Source organism: Brachyhypopomus gauderio, chromosome 5, assembly GCF_052324685.1.
Source record: "Brachyhypopomus gauderio isolate BG-103 chromosome 5, BGAUD_0.2, whole genome shotgun sequence".
NCBI classification, from domain to species: Eukaryota; Metazoa; Chordata; class Actinopteri; order Gymnotiformes; family Hypopomidae; genus Brachyhypopomus; species Brachyhypopomus gauderio.
The window spans coordinates 33,394,364-33,413,973 of record NC_135215.1 but is presented as its reverse complement, the minus strand read 5'-3'; the positions used below and the strand labels follow the sequence as shown (position 1 = coordinate 33,413,973).

General features: G+C 42.6%; 1 protein-coding gene across 1 annotated transcript; it reads left to right on the top strand.

Annotated features, from left to right (window-relative positions):
* The first annotated feature begins 5,248 nt into the window (after positions 1-5,248).
* LOC143513965 (hyaluronidase PH-20-like) lies at positions 5,249-12,759 on the top strand. The gene is made up of 3 exons (XM_077004645.1): positions 5,249-6,187; positions 6,326-6,415; positions 11,793-12,759. The coding sequence occupies exons 1-3, from the start codon at positions 5,249-5,251 to the stop codon at positions 12,126-12,128; spliced, it is 1,365 nt and encodes a 454-aa protein (XP_076860760.1). The 3' UTR covers positions 12,129-12,759.
* Positions 12,760-19,610: the final 6,851 nt, after the last annotated feature.

The window sequence follows — 19,610 nt, the reverse complement described above, 5'->3', positions numbered from 1 at the left end:
GGCTGAAGAGTCTGTGGTTTGGGTGGGTAACATCCTTGATGATGTTTCTCGCCCTTCCCAGGCAGCGCTTGCGGTGGATATCCTCCATTGTGGGTAGGTCAATGCCAATGATGCGCTGCGCTGTTTTAACCACCCGCTGGAGTGCTGTGCGGTCTGCAGCGCGGCAGCTGCTGTACCAAACAGAGATGCAGTTGGTCAGTATGCTCTCGATGGTACAGCGGTAGAAGTTCACCAGGATCTTGGGAGACAGGTGAGCTTTCTTGAGGCTGCGAAGAAAGTAGAGGCACTGCCGTGCCTTTTTGATGAGGACAGAGGAGTTCAAGGACCAAGTGAGGTCACTGGAGATGTGGAGACCAAGGAACTTGAAGCTGGACACCTGATCCACTGCAGCTCCGCTGATGACGATGGGGGCGTGTGCTTGTTTCCTGGTCCGCCTGAAGTCTATGATGAGCTCCTTTGTTTTGTGTGTGTTGAGTGTCAGGTTGTTGTCATGGCACCATGAGGACAAGTGCTGTACTTCGTCCCTGTAGGCTGTCTCATCATTGTCTGTGATCAGGCCTATCACTGTGGTGTCATCCGCAAACTTCACTATGGTGTTTGAACCATGAACCGGTACACAGTCATGGGTGAAGAGGGAGTACAGTATCGGGCTCAGAACACAGCCTTGTGGAACGCCAGTGTTTACAGTGATGTGTGAGGAGTGCAGGTTGCCTAGTTTAACGGTCTGGAGTCTGGTGGTCAGAAAGTCAGAAATCCAATTGCAAAGTGATGTGCTGATGCCCAGATGGTTGAGCTTGGAAATCAGCATGGATGGAATCACCGTGTTGAACGCCGAACTGAAATCGATAGAGCATTCTCACATACGAGTCCTGACAGTCCAGATGGGTCAGTGCAGTGTGTAGTGCTGTGGAGATAGCGTCCTCAGTGGATCTTTTGCTGTGATATGCGAACTGGTGTGGGTCCAGCGTAGCAGGCAGGAGGGTCTTCAAGTGAGAGAGAACTAGTCTTTCAAAGCACTTGGAAATGATTGGGGTGAGTGCAACAGGTCGGAAGTCATTCAAGGCCGAGGCAGTTGAGTGTTTTGGCACTGGCACAATGGTGGCAGACTTGAAGATGGATGGGACGGTTGCTTGGGCCAGTGAGACATTGAAAATGTGCGCAAAGACACCTGAGAGTTCCTTGGCACAAGCTCTTAGGACACAGCCAGGTACACCATCAGGGCCCGCTGATTTCCATGCATTCACTCTGCTCAGCATGCGACTGACGTCTGAAGTGGAGACTACAAGCAGATTCCCATCTGATGGGAAAGTGTTATTTAAAGGTGTCACCTTAGTACCCCGATCAAAGCGAGCATAGAATTGATTCAACTCATCAGGGAGTGAAGCACTGTTGGTGGATGGCACCGTGCTCTGTGTCTTGTAGCCAGTTAGGGTGTGTAAGCCATCCCACATACGCAGAGGGTCAGAGGAGGTGAAATGTGCCTCGATCTGCTGTTTGTAACGGTGCTTGTCTATTGCTATTCCTCTCCTCAGATTGGCTATGGCTGAGCTGTAAGCCTCCCGGTCCCCCTGACCTGAAGGCTGCATCTCTTGTCTTGAGCAAAGAGAGAACTTCTCTGTTCATCCATGGCCTCTGATTGAGGAATGTTATTATTGTCTTTTGTGATGTCACTCTGTCCACACAGTTGTTTATGTGTTCCAGGACAGAGTTAGTGTAGGTGTCCAGGTGGATGTGGGAATCAGTGGTGGACCGGGCAGCATACTCACTCCAGTCAGTGTGCTGGAGGTAGGAGTCAGCCCCCTTCATCCAGATCTTTACAGTCCTGGTTGTTGGCTTGACCTTTTGGATGACTGGAGTGTATTTGGGAAGTAAGAACACAGAAATGTGGTCAGAGAGTCCGAGGTGGGGGTGGGTGTGGCTTTGTATGCATCAGCCACGTTTGTGTAGACTTTGTCCAGGGTTTTTTGTCCTCTTGTGGTGCAGGAAACATTCTGGAAAAATCTTGGCAATCCAGATTTTAAATCAGAGTGGTTGAAGGCACCTGCCACAATGAAGGCTCCATTCGGGTGTATGGTTTGCAGTCTGTTGATGGTAGCACAGAGGGCCTCTATGGCCAAGTTAGCATTAGCATCAGGAGGCACATAGACTGCAGCCGCAATAATGCAGCTAAACTCACGGGGCAGATAGAAGTCTGCATTTGGTGAACAGGAACTCCAGGTCCGCAGAGCAGTGGGTCTCCACTACAGTAGAGTCTGTGCACCACGTTTTATTTACGTAGATACAGTTAGCTGAGAAAACTAGGTGTATTTTGGACGTAAAATCCGTCCGTCGGATTCTAAGGGTGAGCCTACTGCCCTGCGTTTACCCTCAATAAATGCCCTTACCCTATAAAAACACTACACCAGGTATCACCAAATGGCGGACCGCGGTCCGGATCCGGACCCGAACGCCGTCCTGTCCGGACCCAATCACATTCCTGATTAACTGTATACAGACCAAAATGCCAAAAAAAATTTAACGGGAGACTATATTTTAAACCGGAGAATTTACGTGTTACGTTCACCACCCATTTGAGTGTTACGTTCGCCGCACCCCCCCCCCCCCCCCCCTGCTCAACAACTTTCGTTCGCCCCCCGCTCAACAACTTTCGTTCGCCACCGCGGACCCGGACCTAAGGTCTGAACTATCTGCCAAAAATGGACCGCAGAAAGATTTAATTGATTACCCCTGCACTACACTATAAAAATGGGCACATGATTAGTCAGCATGAAAAGAGACACAGCTTACTGTTGCTAAAAACACAACTCAGCATGACATCGCCTTTATTATTGCTAGCTAATGTTAAGTGAATACTGCAGCACGTCATGAACATGAATTAGGTTAGCTAAGATATCTAACTAGCTCTTACTGACAGCTAAAGCTAGTGTGTCTTGTGTGCGTTATATTTATAACTTACATTGATGTGTTTCTTCAAGTTCGAAGGTGAATTTTTGAAGGCCATTATTTCACCCTCTTCAGGGAGGCAGAGATGGCACTTCATCCTATAGGAATTTACTTTAACTCCAGCAAACGCAAACACTGTCTCTAGGTAGGGCCAGGGTGGTCTCCTTCCTCACCGCCACGATTACTCGATGTTGAAGGTGTGGAAGGTGCCAATATATGTGCGTCGCGATTGCACGCGTGGCCAACGCGCATGGGCGGAGCCACCGCGATTGCATCATTTTTGCCGCGTGGACCCTTGCGCAGTGTTGCCAATTTAGCGACTTTTCAGACCCTCTAGAGCAGGGGTGTCCAACCTTTTTGAAACTAGGAGCTACTTCTTGGATACCAATTATTGCGGAGGGCTACCAGATTAGTACGCATCAATCGAATGAAAAGTTGTTGAGCGGGGGGGGGAACGAAAGTTGTGCGTGTGTCAATTGCTAAGACAATCTATAATAGTAGCAGAAACATAAAAGATGCAGCGCTTTGGTGCATGGCACTATAGTGAGCTATTTTTAAAACAAGCCCGCGGGCGACTCATGACGTGGGTGACCCCTGGTTTATTCAATATTGACGGCAGCCTAACTTTTTGATTGACAGCTAATTGAGCAATAGAACACGGGAGGGAGTGTTATCGTGAATATATGTACATGCCGATACTTGACAACACATCCGCGAAGTGATACAGAGAATGAGAATACCGTGCTGTTACACACATATCTGCAGGGTTAGAACACTTCTCAACCAGTCGGATTGTGAACTAACTGTTGTATAATTGGCGAATAATCATTTAGTGTTAGAAGGGGAGGAACAACTGTGAATTTTGATTGGACATATTTCTCGATGGGACCAATTAGGTTTACAAATTTATATGTAATTCATTGGCTCTTTGGCGAGCTACTCGGCGAGCTACTGGTGGCGAGCTACTGGTAGCTCGCGAGCGACGTGTTGGAGACCCCTGCTCTAGAGACTTTTTGTAGTAAAAAGGGACTAGCGACACGCTCTTCAGTTGCTGTCCTCTGGGGCGGGTGCTGCCGTGACCCCCACCCCACAACACTCAGTGCAGTTTCACACTCAGAGCAGACCCTCACCGCTCCCCGTCCACACTGCAAAAGAACTGCACATGCCCAAAGCTACTGCTAACGCCCCGCCCCGTATTTACAGAACGTGATGTAAATATAAATGCTTTAGTCTTCAGTGAGACACGAAAAGAAATCACTGCATTTAACTCACACAGTTTCAATCATTCTTCACCTCATTCATTCCTGCTAACTGCTACTCTTATACTAACTTTTAACAACACAGCAAAAAAACTATTTGTCATTTACGTAAAAATGATTTATACAAAGCATTAAAGTCATGTAGTTCTTTAGAGAAGTGACTACCTATTTCAAAGGCAACAGATGTTGTTCATTTGTAGTTCTAACATATTTAGGGTGTTTTTTACTCACTTTTTTCTCTCCCAACATTATTCCTTTACAGCTTCAAAAAACATATATTATGCAAATTAGGTGATGACAGCATTTAGAGACTTCTAGCGACTTTTAGGACAACCAGTAGCTACTTTCCTTACTGAGGAGTTGGCAACACTGCCCTTGTGGCAGTCACGACCAATGGTCACGACGTGTCAAGTGAACCTAGATTACGAAGCTCAAGTGTTGAGTGAAGGCAGCAGCAGACGCGGCCGGAGCATGCGCAGTTTCCTCATAAGACAACCTGATCGCTTGACCCGGTGACAGCGCCAGCTAACATTTACTTTTATGGCATTTAGAAGACGCTCTTATCCAGAGCAACTTACAAAAGTGCTACGTAGTTGCTTGGAATCTCCAAGGTAGTATAGATAGTCCTGAACACAAGGTACTCTAAGCTGGAAAAACCACTAGACGAAAGTCATATGATACCTAACAATTATGCCAAGTCATTATTATACCTCAATATACACATCATATGAGGAAGAAGACAGTAAGCAATTCCTATAACCCAATTATGCACAATACCTGAGAAAAAGACAGTAAGCAATACCTATAACATGTTTATAATTGTAACGAGTAACTATACAGCACGTAAAAAAAAAACTAAACTGGAAAATATGTAGTGAAGTAAAAGTGGAAGTAGGAGAAAAAAAGTAATACTCCAATAAAGTACATCCAATAAAGTACAGATACAGCATTTTAGTACTTAAGTACAGTAGTGAAGTAGTTCTACTTGGTTACTATACAACTCTGGTTATTAATATGTATTGGTTGCTCTCCATTTCTTTGCAGCAATGTGCCGTGTCAGTCAGTCATGGAGAGATTCTCCTATTGGCCTGCCTATCCTGATCTACTCGCTCACCTCGTTGGTCAGCATATCCTTGGCTCTGCCTCCCACAACTGCTCCACTCTTCAAGGACACACCCTTTGCAGCCATATGGAATGCACCTACCAATGTGTGCGATACCAATGGCATCTCTTTGGATTTTTCTGCATTCCAGGCAGTGACCACACCAGCCAGCACACCTAATCAGTTTCTTTTCCTGTTCTACAAAGATCGTCTTGGGCTATACCCCTACATAGACACCTCCACCAGGAAACAGTATAATGGAGGTATTCCCCAGAAGGGGAACCTGGCAGCCAGCCTCAAGAAATCCATCAGTGACATAAAACAAAGCATTCCTGAGTCCATCACTGGCTTGTCTGTAATTGATTGGGAGTCTTGGGATCCATTGTGGGAAAGAAACTGGGACTCCTTAGAAATTAATCAGAAGTTTTCCATTCAGTATGCCAAAGAGAAAACCCCATCACTATCCTCTGCTAAGGCTGTCACTGTCGCCAAACAGCAGTTTCAAGAAGCAGCCCGTGCTTACATGGAACAGACAATACAGCAGGGAATTAAAATGCGCCCAAAATACCTCTGGGGCTATTACCTGTTTCCAAATTGTCACAACTATGGCTGGGATAAACCAGGGTACACAGGAGAATGCTCAGAGTCTGCTAAACGTCTTAATAATGAACTCCTTTGGCTTTGGGAATCCAGCACAGCTTTATATCCTTCTGCATACTTGTCAGTCGGCCAGAGAAAAAACCCCAGCACAGCTCTTTTTGTCAGAGGTCAAGTGGAGGAGGCTGTGAGGGTGTCTATCCTCCCAAGACAAAACTACACTGTCCCCATTTATGTCTACCTCCGCCCTGTGTTCCATGATCAGAACAATGCCTACCTGGATGAGGTGAGATTGTAGATTAATAACTGATAAACCAAACCACACTTAAGAATCGTACTTATATGGTTTTGTATTTACAGACAAATACAATGAGCTATTGCCAGTATGAGGTCATTTTTGTCCCTGTATATTTCTACTCTTCAGGCAGATCTAGTGAGCACTATTGGAGAGAGTGCAGCTTTAGGTGCATCAGGGACTGTACTCTGGGGAGCAAGTGCTGATTTTCACAACAAGGTAATGTCAAATATTCAACAAATACAACTATATGTTATTTCAGTTTGTGTGAGATGCAAATGATATTAATATTTCAGTAATTGTTTTCTTCAGTACATATCTTACAGAGACAATATGCCATTTAGACTCTGTATAAGAATATGCAATGGTTATATATTTCATTACTTCATGACAGCATTTTCTTATCAATTAATTAATTCATTTGATGATTATTTCTTTATTTCAGGTTGCATTACTGAAGCATAAAACTGTCATGCTATATCCTTGCTAGCATACAGCCTTGTGAACTGTCATGCTGTAGGGGTTTCATCTACTAATCCTTTAAAGTAGATATAATTTGTTTTACCTTAATAATTAATCAATCAGTCTCATTAATTTAGAATCAGTCTCATATTATACCAGAACCATAACATTTAATTATCAACTAAGGGTAATTAATGGTTTGGTATCTGAAGGATTTAACTATGAATTCTTATTATGAGGTTTTGGCAACAACCACTTTTGAATGACATCAACACAGACAATTTGGTGAAAATAAATGATACATTTATTTAAAACCAACTATTCTAAAACACAAACAGCATCAACAGGTATCAGTATATTAACAGTGAAGACTGGGTATCTAGTGTGTGTGTGTGTGTGTGTAAAAAGGGGAGGAGAGTAATGTGTGCGCGCACTTGTGCACGTGTGAGGAGGCGGGGGTTGTAGTCTCAGTTCTCCTATGGAGAACAAAGCAACTAAAATGGCGCAGACTTTAAACAGTAGGGCAGCGCGACTATGTTAATGAGCTCAGCTGGTTTATTCCACCGTGGTCAGAACAAAGGGTAATGGAGCTGGCTTAATAACTAAAAATTAATGTGGTGTGTCTGAAAATGGGGAAGACTACAAGTTGTTCATTAATTAGATAAATAAAAACATGGAGAGATTGCATGCAAGGTGGAGAACATTGTGTGTACAAATCTTAATGAAGATTATGAAAATAAAGTTAAGCACATTCAGAATGTATTAACAGAAAGCTTGGTTAACTCTACAGTTCAAATAACTTTGCCCTTTTATAAACTATGCCCAGCGGTTAGAGTCTCACGTGTTGAGGATTTGGGGTAGTGTCGTCGTCCTCCCCGACTTAGGAGGGAATTTCCACATTTCCACCGCAGGCTCCTCGTTGATAAAGCGATGTCGTCCAGGTGTGCTGGGAAACGTCCTTCTGGATATGAAGTCCAGGAATGAGAGTCTCGTTCACGGTTTAACTACAGGGAATTGATCGCCTTTGTTTCAGTCCGTGTGGCCGCGTTAACAAGCTTGATTGAAGTAGTTCGGTGAATCTGTTGTCGCGGTAACGTTGATCAGTATGCTGGTTAGATTACACCGTAACTCGGGCTCGTTAATTAAGTAGTACGACTTACAGCTGTTTGCTGTTAGTCGTACCAAAGTTCGCGTGCTCTCAAACAAAACCGGAGAGAGAGAAATGGCGGAGCCTCTCTTTAATAGGTCTAACCTCGGTGTCAGTCAAACCAGAGAGAGAGTGATGAATGGCTGTTCAGGGTATTTAAACACCTGAACTGTAGACACACCCTTACTTCCGTCAAAGCAAGCTTGTTCAATGTGTTGCCAGTGGTACTGCCACCTGTTGGTTTAGCATGGTACCTACAATGCTATATCATTGCTGTTACGTTGGGAGGAGGCAAGCACGACGAGCATTTGATAGTAACCCCTAGGGCCGCAGGCGAAGCAAGAGGCGGAGTCCCTCCCAACTTTGGACACGGTCTTTGCCCTGGACATTTGCTTTGCTCTGGGCACGTCAGTAGCTCCTATGGGCACCACCGGAGGGCTTGCCTGTTGCCACTCTTGGGTCGGGGCACCTCGAACCTCCACGCTGGGCCTCTGGCCATACCAGTCCCTTCTTGCGCTCCCTGAAGCATCACTGGGTTGCCCCCCGCCGTCTCCATCTCCACCTCCTCCTTGGAGATTTTCAGGCTCTGTGACATGGCCTCCTCTGAGGTGAGGTAGGGCGAGCAGACCATGCTGCTCGCCTCTGAGGTGGAACGAGGGATGTCCTCAGACCGGCGCTCATCCTCACTCTGGTGCCCCTTTTCTGACCTCACAGTCACCTCCGAGTACACAGAGGCGGAAGGGCTAGCTGCCCTCGGTGGGGGCGAGCAAACGGACGGAGGGGGGCTGACTTCATCTTCTTCCTCCATGTAGTACTCAGTGGGAGCCAAGCAAATGGACGGAGGGGGGCTGAGGTCTTCTTCCTCCCCGTAGTACGCGGTGGGGGCCGAGCAAACAGATTGAGTGGGGCTAACGTCTTCACTCTTGCCTTCACTGTAGTACTCCGTGGGGGCGGAGCATACAGAAGGCGGAGGGCTGACTTCCTCCTAAGTGACTGGGGGAGCGGAGTGCACTGAAGGAGTGCAGCTGGCCTCGCCCTCCGTCTCTTACTCCAAGCCCTCAGAGGGAGGGGGACTTTCCTCCTCTCTGGACTCCTCACTCCCAAACTCAAACTCTGGAGGGGTTAAGGCCCACGCACCTGTACCCAACACCAGTGGCTCTTCCGCGCCTTCCTCCAAGTCTGCCAGGGTGGAGGACTCCCCTCTCTCCATGCAGCCTGAAAGAAAGCCTTGGCATTCCTCTCCCTCTCATCCTCTCGAGCCTGCGCAGGGGAAGTCGCATGACGGCGTGTGCCTTTTTTCTTACCCTTCCTGGCCCAAGAAACGTATCCTAGCATTGTCGGTTCGTCTTTATGTTATGTTGGGAGGAGGTAGGCACGACGAGCATTTGATAGTGACACATAAGCATTTATTCCATAAATACAACGGTGAAGTCCAGCACGGGGAACTGGCATGAGGTTTAGACAAAGACGAGCATGGGACATTGCGCGAACGCACATTAAATAGACAAACCACATAAACCCCAAGTGATGACGAGACAAGCCACAGGTGAGACGGATTAACACAAGACATAACCGCACCCACGGAGACACTACACAACTACACAATCCCCAGTGATCACGAGACGAGGCACAGGTGAGACCGATGAACATATCCACGAACGACCCACACCCACGGAAATTCAAACATGGACATAACCAGACGCAGACGACACAAACATGCGCCCAACAGGAGGGGTCCGGAACTGTCCCGTGACAATTGCTAGCATACAGCCTTGTGTTCTTGTTTTGCTTTGCTTTTCCTAATTCCTTTTCTCTGCCCCTTGCTACTTCAATATATACATTTACAGTGCTGCTTGAAACCAACCAAACATGGTCATTGTTTTCTAAAATTTTTTTAGAATCTTATGAATTTAACATCCAAATCTCAATTTGTTAAGGAGATTATGCAAAATAAGGGACACATACTTCTCTCTCCAAAAACTGAAAGTGTGCAAAAAATGCAGTCTTTTAGTTAGTAGCTTGTGGCACCTCCTTTTCCAGCCATTGCTTCAACCAAATATGTTCTATAAACACAAATGAGCATCTCACATCAGCTTTTTGGGATTTTGCCCATTCCTTCTTGCAGAACTCCACCAGTTGAGAGAGGCTGGTGGGGCATCTGGCATGGTCTGCTTGCATCAGATCTTGCACTTTACATTTACATTACATTTATGGCATTTGGCAGACGCCCTTATCCAGAGCGACTTACATTTTTATCTCATTTTTATACAAGTGAGCAATTGAGGGTTAAGGGCCTTGCTCAGGGGCACCTCAGTCATGGCCTCAGGTCTGGGAATCGAACCCACGACCCTCCGGTCACAAGACCAGTTCCCTAACCACCAGGCCATGACTGCCCATATTTGCATGACTTGCACTTCTGTGGGAGTGCAAATCTTCTTTCTCTTAAGCCTTTCCTTGGTAGTTTTGCTGGAATGTTTTAAATCGTCTTGTTGAATAATCCATTTCCATCCCAGCTTCAACTCTCTGACTGATACTGGTCAAGAATTTGTTGATAGGTCTGAGAATTGTTGCTTCCCTGGATAATATGGAGTCGTCCAAGTCTGGAGGCAGAAAAGTAGGGCCAGACCTTCACATTTCCACCACCATGCTTCACTGTTGGGAGGAGATTCTTCTCTTTATATGCAGTGTTGACTTTTTCTCCAAACATGGCACCTGTGATTGTGGCCAAATAATTATTTTAGACGTATCTTTTAGACGCATGTACATTTGTCCCAGATAGTGCCAGAGATGTCTGCAAGTCTCTGGAAGTGATGTGAGGGTTGATCTTTACCAGAGGTTTTATTTTTTGTTTAAGTTTTGATGGCTGTCCACTTCTGGATGGGTGGCTCAAGGATGTGTGGCTCAAATATTTTCCCAAGGATGTCTCAATTGATTGGTCTGCTGAATTTGTTATTTGAACACTCACATGTGTTTCACCTGAGTCTTACCTAATTGACTTTACCAAGGCAGCTGTGGTTCATTTACTTTTGTGTATGCTATGATTTCATGTTTCATGTAGTCTGCTGGCAACACATTTCCCTCAAAACAAGTAAATAGAATCGATGATCATCAACCTGGCGAACGTAAATTATTGACGGGGGGGGGGGGGGGAATTGTTGACGGGCGGGCTGTAAAATGGATGCAAATTAAGTATTATATCACGATCAATCAATCGCCAGTGGTTGGCACCAGAGCGAACTAGTAACTCATTGAATCATAGATGTGGATCAGAGGTAAATAAACTAGATTTTTTTTTTCGGCGTGAGAAATCGGAAGTGTGGCGTGAGAGCGTGTGAAGACAGTCAAATGCGTGTGTCTCACGCTCAATGCCTGATTCTGGTGCCACTAATCTGCAAGAAGAATGGCTTAAAATCTCGCTGACCACTGCAGGATTTGTACACGTCATTTCCAAAACTTTAAAGAAGTGGGGTATATTAGGCAGCAAAGCTAATGAACGGTCAGTTTTTAAAAGTGATGTGTTGGAAACAGGAAAAATGGGCAAATGTAAGCATTAAAGTCAAAGTGATCTTGACAAGGGCCAAATTGTGATGACTAGATGACTGGGTCAGAACACCTGAAAACAGTGGGTCTGGTGTAAGAAATGACAACGAGTAAACAGGGTCCAGGATGCCCAATGCTCACTGGTGAGCATGATGTGCTAATGTAGCACAAATTGCTGGAAAAGTTCATATATTCAGCCTGTTGTGTATGGGACTAGATATTATTGCAAACTATCCTTTGTGCTGTTGCATGAAGACAGGATGCAGAGACAAGAGTAGCATTTAAAGCAATCTTTTTTTCCCTATAACACAAAATAGCGCACAACACTAAATACGATGGATAACACTCATGACACAGGTCCAACAAGTGACAAAGAACATGGATGAGACACACATTTAAGAAACTAAATGAAGTTTTATTTGACTCTCTCTCTCTCTCTCTCTCCAGGCCTCATGTGAAGCACTGGCCGCCTATTTGCCCTCCACCCTTGGCCCATATATAGCCAATGTAACTGCAGCTGCAAAGCTCTGCAGTACCACCCTGTGTCAGAGAAATGGACGCTGTGTCCGCAAGAACCCCAGCTCGAACGTCTACCTGCACCTGAACCCAAATAACTTCAAAATTCAGAAGCGTAATGGGAAATATGTGGCTATTGGTGTGCCTTCTTCAATTGACCTTAATATCTTTAAAGATGGGTTTATCTGTCAGTGCTATGTGGGTCAGGAATGCTCTAAAAGCATGCCCAGTTCAGTTTCCAAAACTCAAATGGTTATTGAAGTGTAAATTTTAAGTCATATTGCATGACAAAGTTACAATCAAGTATTGTGATAATTGCTTTTAAGTAATTTTTCATGAGATTTTACACCTTTAGACTTTTAGACCTTTAGACCTGCAAATGGAATTTTCTGTGTTGAAATTGTGTTTTTGCATTTTATCAATTTGACACTTTTTAACTAGCAGAAGAAGATATGCCTAGCTCTGCTTCATAAGGAATTGCTGGAAAATTATTCATTTACTAATAAGAAACAATGGAGACATCTAAACATCTAACTGGGTCTTTGTTTTATAAGAATAGTTCTTTAATGTTGTAGGAGTGGTGGGATGTGTTCCTGTGGGGGATGCAGAATCTGGTGTTCTTCCATAAAACCATGGGGGGCAACAAATGGTTGTTTACCTCAAGAGGTTCCCATAGCAATGGGATAAAACTGACCATTTGTATTCAAGTTATATCAGTGTGGCATGTTTAGTTTTGGTTTACCTCTTGTTGTGTGCTGGGAAAGGTTATGCTAACAGGGTAAGAGTTCCATAACTCGCTGGGAAATTCTTTTAGATTCTTACAAACTATATTGTATTAAGTTTTATGCACGTAAATTCTTCTTCGGCCCCTACTTCCATCCTTGGTTGTAGGCAAGCAGGTAGGTTAGTGAAGTATCATAACTAAAACTACAATGTAAAATAAAAAAACTTTACATTGCATAATGATCTATTTGTGTTTTTTGTGTATATACATATATGTGTATAGTCATCTATTTGGGCATATTCATATTTACTATATTCGTGAAAATATGTATATAGTATAGGGCCCAGTGATGGCTAAGTTACCTTGAGAAAGTAATCCGATATTGATTACTCCTTTTAAAAGTAACTTAGTTACGTTACATATTACTTGATTTTAAAAGTAACTACGTTAGATTACAAGTTACTTTAGTAGTTACATTCAGCAGCAAAATAAATTTTTCCTATACTCACTTTAATGGAAGTGCATTTTTAACAGTAACAATGTATTGAAGCAGGTTCGGTAACCGAGGCAGAAACTGCTTAATCCAAAAATCTGGAGGAGGGAAACTTTATTGATAACGCAACCCTGGCGCGCGCAGGCTTGCCCGCGCAGCTACACAAACGTAATGTCAGGAGATACTGTAGCGACTCCTACTCCTCACTGGCGCAGGCTTGCCCAGTGTCACTTAAAGGGCAAGACTCGCCGTGAGGAGTAGGAGTCGCTACAGTATCTCCTGACCAGTTGCCATAGTTACTTTGAAACAGTAATCCGACTACTGACTACTGACTACTTCTTTAAAAAGTAACTCAGTTAAGTTACTGACTACTTGCTTTTAAAAGTAACTAAGTTAGATTACTTTTAGTTACTTTCAGCAGAGGCTGATCCCCCGCCCCTATAACATGAAAATGACTACCAGTTCTGCCAATACTCACTTTATTGACATGTATTTTAACCGGAACATCAAAAATTACACTGGCATTTGTAAACTTTTTCTTGAAATAGGCTTACATGTTTTTTAAATAAATAAATAAGACAGTCTTTCTGTTCAACTCCGCCCACTTACAGGGTTGCCAACTGTCACGCATTGAGACACACGCATTTGACTGTCTTCACACGCTTACGCCACACTTCCGATATCTCACGCCGAAAAAAAAATCCAGTTTATTTACCTCTGATCCACATCTATGATTCAATGAGTTACTAGTTCGATCTGGCGCCAACCACCGGCGATCGATTGATCGCGATATAATACTGAATTTAGTCAATTTTACACCCCGCCCGGTAACAATTTACGTTCGCCGCCAAGCCCCGGTTTTTTTTTTTTTTTTTCAGGTTTGACGTTGTGTTTTTGAAAGTAGACAGCACTCTGTCGCCAGGACAGAGTGTACAACGGACCTTAATGTTGTCTTCCTTAGCCGAAATAAAATCAAAATAATGCCTGTATTTCCAGCTGCTAAAGGCGAACCTCTCCTTCCATCTGACTTTGGCGCCGCAGAGCAGAGATGACGTAACCGCGTAAGAAACGTGTAGCCAAAAAATAAGAATGAATAAATATAACCTACGTTCCCCCGAAATGCAGAAATAGTAACGCACGATGTTTTAGATAAGTAACTTTAATCTGACTACTAGTTTTTAAATAGTAGTTGCGTTAGACTACTCGTTACTGAAAAAAGTAGTCCGACTACAGTAACGCGTTACTAAGTAACGCGTTACCGGCATCACTGCTCCTGACATTACGTTTGTGTAGCTGCGCGGTATTATTTGTAAATTTATTTGTAAACGTAATACAAGCGAACTGGGGTGGGTTTCCCGAAACGTTCGTAGCGCCAAGTACTTCGTAACCTCGTATGAAGCTACGAACGTTTCGGGAAACCCACCCCAGTTCAGTCAGACAGCTTGTGAAACGAAATACCATTACAATTTCAAGCATTTTAAAGTAGGCGACGTTAGTCAAAATTCCAGCACTTTTCAAACGTGGAACACAAAGCAACATTAAAATTCATCAGGTAAATGTTCCTTCCCCTGTTTTTGAGGGGTGTTTCTTTATACTACCACATATCGTTACGGGAGGAGACAGCAAAGAATGACTTGTAAAACGTGCTCGCGCTCTCACAGGGTCGCGCGCAGCGTCCGGAGTCGAGCGCTACGGTCAGACGCAAAAGTAGAACTGAGCCAAGAAGAAAGCAAAAATATATATTTTACTAGGGAAAATATAAATAGTAACGCACAGTTATTTGGATAAGTAACTTTAATCTGATTACTGGACTGGAAATAGTAGCGCGTTATATTACTCGTTACCGAAAAAAGTGGTAAGATTAGAGTAACGCGTTACTGACATCACTGATAGGGCCTATATGAATATATACTATATCTGTTTAACTGTTGTCATATTGGTTGGACACAGGATGCAAAGGCAAGGTCCATTCACAAACCATGTATTAGCAACCAAAGGTACGTAGCAAAGCCACAACACAACACATAGGTCAGGTCAATGAGTGACAACATGCCAAACAAGTGTACATGTTAATGGCGAGCAATACAAGACACAGGTGCAGAACACATGGCAAATTTAATTGTTACTAGTAAAAATACAGGTAAAATTAAAATTGTAATAGCAAAAACAATTATTACTAGTGTGAATTAACGATGCAAGCATAACAGAATGGTTTCTCTCTCTCTCTGTGGAACTCATAGTGAGTAGAGTATAGCTTCACCTTTGTGGAAACAACAGAGACTGTAGGAAACAGCACAGTATTTAGCAGTTACAAAATAGAAACTATAGGATTTTAATTACAGTATAAAAGGTTTAAAGAATTCAAGAATGAATATTATCAAGAAAAAAATGGTAAATTATATATCAATGTACATAGTCATGCCTTCAGATGCTTCAAGTAAGTACAGATTCCATCAAAAACTGGCAAGATTTATATGATTTAATTTTAATTTCAAAATGTACAAAGTCATTAAACTACATATATGTATCAGGTAATAAAGCTTTCCTTTTCCCTTGTCAGAATTTAGCAGTATTCCTATTTTGTAAAATTTACCATCTTTTTTAAAAAAATATACTTTATTTATAAGGTATCACAGGAAAAGACAACCCATGCTAGTAATGATACACAATCAGGAATAATAACTAGCACCCAAGCATTTAGAACAGAAAAGAGAAAGAAAAAAAGAAGAAGAAGAAATAAAATGGGAAAAATGCTGGATGTCTCCAAACTTCCTCCAACTTAATGAGGACAAAACAGAAGTTCTCTTCCTGGCAAGACAGAAAATTCCAGATCTAATGCTTAATCTCGCAGACTACCCCATTACACCTGGCACACTAGCCAAAAACCTAGGCGTCATACTCGACTCCGACCTATCATTTGATAAATACATAGATGATACTACTAGGATAGCTTTTCTACATCTCCGCAACATTGCCAAGTTAAGAAATGCATTATCACAGGATGATAATTGGTGCACATCTTTGTTAGCTCCAGATTAGACTACTGTAACCCACTACTGTCAGGATGCTCAAATAGGAATCTAAATAAACTTCAAATAGTTAAAAATGCCGCAGCCAGAGTTCTGACTAGGACTAGAAAATTTCATCATATCAGCCCTGCATTGGCTGATATGATTGGGGGAAGAGCCTTTTCTTATAAGGCCCCCCAGCTTTGGAACAACCTTCCAAAATGCGTCCAGGACTCTGTCACAGACACAATCTTTAAGTCTAGGTTAAAAACCCACTTATTTAGTAGCATTTGATAATTAATATCCCCCCTTAGATAAAGGTACAGATCTAGGGATTCATAGGCGAAGGGTTTTATGGTAGACTGGGGCGCTGGTGCTGTCATCCTGTCATTGCTCGTGGTCACTCAAGTTTGTTGACAGTGCAGTGGATGGATGCCAATGTCTCAGAATGCTCCCAAGTCTATGTTACCTTCTGGTTCTGCCTTTTTAGCTAGGCTGTATTAATTTAACTTAATGCCGGAGTTGCTGCCACACTCCAGAAATGTTTATAATCTCATCTGTTCTGTATTTGTCCTTATACAGAGCTAATTTTCTCTGTTTTATTTTCTCGAGGAACACTGAGATGAGGAGAGACACGCCTTTTCCAGAGATCCATCCTGGGCCGGCCACCTCCTGCCTAACCGGATATGCCTACACCAAAATGGACATTATCTCTTACATGTCTAAGTTGTTCTTCTGTCTAAATTGTTGTCATTGGCATGGTGACCGACGTCAGCCAGAGGAGGACGGATTCCCCCCGAGTCTTGGTTCAAGGTTTCTTCCTCATGCCCTTAGGGAGTTTTTCCTTGCCACTGTCACCCTTGGCTTGCTCACTGGGGGCTAGGACTCGGACACTTGTAAAGCTGCTTTGTGAGAACAACTGTTGTGATTGATTCATTGATAAAAATAATATATAAATAAATAAATAAAATACAGGCTGTCAAATTCAAGCATAAACTGGAAAAACTGGAATATATCCAATATCAGACTGGGACTGGTATCAATTTAGGACCCCTCCAAATTGTTCAAAACCACTCCCCAGACACTCTGGAAGCATTTATATAATTTAGTGTCATTGCAATGTAACCGATCCATTTTTATAATGAATAACATCTCATTTAACCACCTCTTAAAACATGATGCCACTGGGGATTTCCAGGATAAAAGTATGACTTTTTTAGCTGCCACCATACCCACCAGTAGAGCTTGCTGTTGTGCAAATGAAAAAGAAAGAGAACTGTCAAAATTATGGAAAGATTATGTGCCAATTCGAAATGTAATCGCTACTAGGCAAAAATGGAAATGCAATCCACAAAATGCATTGCTTTTCCATACAAACATGCAGAATACGTGCCACAATGAAATGCAAAAGCACTATTACATTACGTTTCAATGCACTTTATCTCTTTATTGAAAAACAATACACAAGAATTACCATTCAAAACCAAAATGCTGAATTTGTGCCAGAATTGAATATAATACAGCTCGAAATGTAATCACGGCACCGAGGTATTGCTTTTCACCGTACGGTATTTCTGACATAAATGTCTCCTTTAAATGTAATGATCACAAGATTGATTTAAACACTGATGTGATGAAAACATGCCACAATGAAAAGTAAAAGCTCCAGTGTGTGTGGATTTGTATTCAAAGAAAGAAACGCTGAATTCGTGCCAGAAGCCACCTTGAAATGCAATCGACTGAACGTCATTGTATTCCACTGTGTGTCTCTGCGAAGCTGTATTCATGCCAGAATTAAATCTAATCACTGTCCAATAGGAACGCTCGCCTGAATTTGGGCGGGACTTAGACTCCAGTCAGAAGCAATCGCTCATAGTTGGACTTGAAAGCAGCAGAAATGTCTTTTCACGACAGAATAAAAGAGGAAATAAACAGTCTAATTGGACAAATTGAGGCTGGTGCAGTTACAGACGACTACGTGCTTCACTTAATTAAGCTGAAGGTGCTGGACAATATTGAAAATGGACCTTGAAAGTGTCGTACATGTGCTTGAATTCCACCTTGTAATGGTGGATGAACCCTGCAAACAGAGCTGAAGAGCGGAACGCGACCTCGACCCGCCACAGCGGAGCCCCCGCGATTGCTACCCGTATTTTCCAGATTATAAACCGTTACTTATTCCCTCATGCTTTGAATCATGAGACTTATAATGAGGTGTGGCTTTTCTGCAGATGTTTCTTCACCCGTCAGGGGTGGAACAGAAAGTTAATCAGGTGGTACACTGTAAAAACAAATCTTAATTTTATAGAAAATAACTGTAAATATTTAATGTATTTTAACATTGTATGCAAAACTTTGTAAAATTACAGACATTATTTGTAATTTGACAAAATGTCTTTTATTTTAAGTATTATGACAATAATTACAAGTTACATGCTTTTCTCGTTTTTTTACGGAAATAATACAGTATTATTTATACGGTATTTTTCTGCTTTCTTAAATTATATACAGATTCATGTATAATTACAGCTCATAAGAACTATAATATTTGTAATGTTATTGGCACAAAATTAACAGCAGCTAACTTTGGATTTTGTCTGCAACTTTTTAACAGGCAGACTTCAGCTTTTCACTTCTGAGAGGCCAATGACCAGATCCTGCAGATTTCTTCTCTGCAACATACGGAGAATACAACCCTTTCTTTCACAGGAAGCTACCCAGGTGCTTGTACAGTCTCTCATCATCTCAAAGCTGGACTACTGCAACTGCTTACTTATGGATCTTTCTCTATGGGTCATCAGACCTCTACAACTGATCCAGAATGCAGCAAATGTAGACTGAAGACTCATCTGTAGAACTAAATCTCTAGCACTTGTCATAGTTGTTTCCGTTGTATGATATAGTACCTATGTGAGTTTGCATTTCTTGTAGGTATCCGTTTTAATTTCTGTAGTTTAGCAATATTCAGCCTATGTTTTTGTGTACTTCTAGGTATTTGCATTGATTTCTGTAGTTTAGTAGTATTCTGGTTCGAGGGTATCTTGAATTCTGACCTATCTATGTACTATTTAGAATTAATTCTGTGAACAGATGGCAAAGCACTTCGTAAGGCGCTCTGGATAAGAGCGTCTGCTAAATGCCCTACATTTAAATGAGAAGGAGTGTATCTTTCATGTCACATCAGTGTTATGTGTTTGTAGTTGTGTTCAGGCTACTGATATTGATGATAGAGAAAGACACTGAGTACAGTCCTGGGGATTTAAATGATTAAAAGTGATGATAGAGGACATTGAGGTGCTCAACATTGGTACAATATACTTTTTCATTTGTATAAAATAACTTTGCAGTTTGCATTCCACATTTGAGTTTGTCCTGGAAGTCACGATGAATATGGACAGGAAAAATCTGTAAAATTACTGTACTTCTCTGCAGAACTTTTTGTGCTGTCACTTTATTGAAAGTGCTTAATTGTACTAATTCAGGGAAAAGTTGTAAAATAAAGGTATTTCTCTGCAAAACTATTA

Bases quoted from the DNA above. Each gene is read 5' to 3' on its own strand.
- LOC143513965 (XM_077004645.1), top strand. From the start codon at position 5,249: ATGTGCCGTGTCAGTCAGTCATGGAGAGATTCTCCTATTGGCCTGCCT. The intron at 6,188-6,325 runs GTGAGATTGTAG...TCTACTCTTCAG, and splicing joins ACAATGCCTACCTGGATGAG to GCAGATCTAGTGAGCACTAT. The intron at 6,416-11,792 runs GTAATGTCAAAT...CTCTCTCTCCAG, and splicing joins GTGCTGATTTTCACAACAAG to GCCTCATGTGAAGCACTGGC.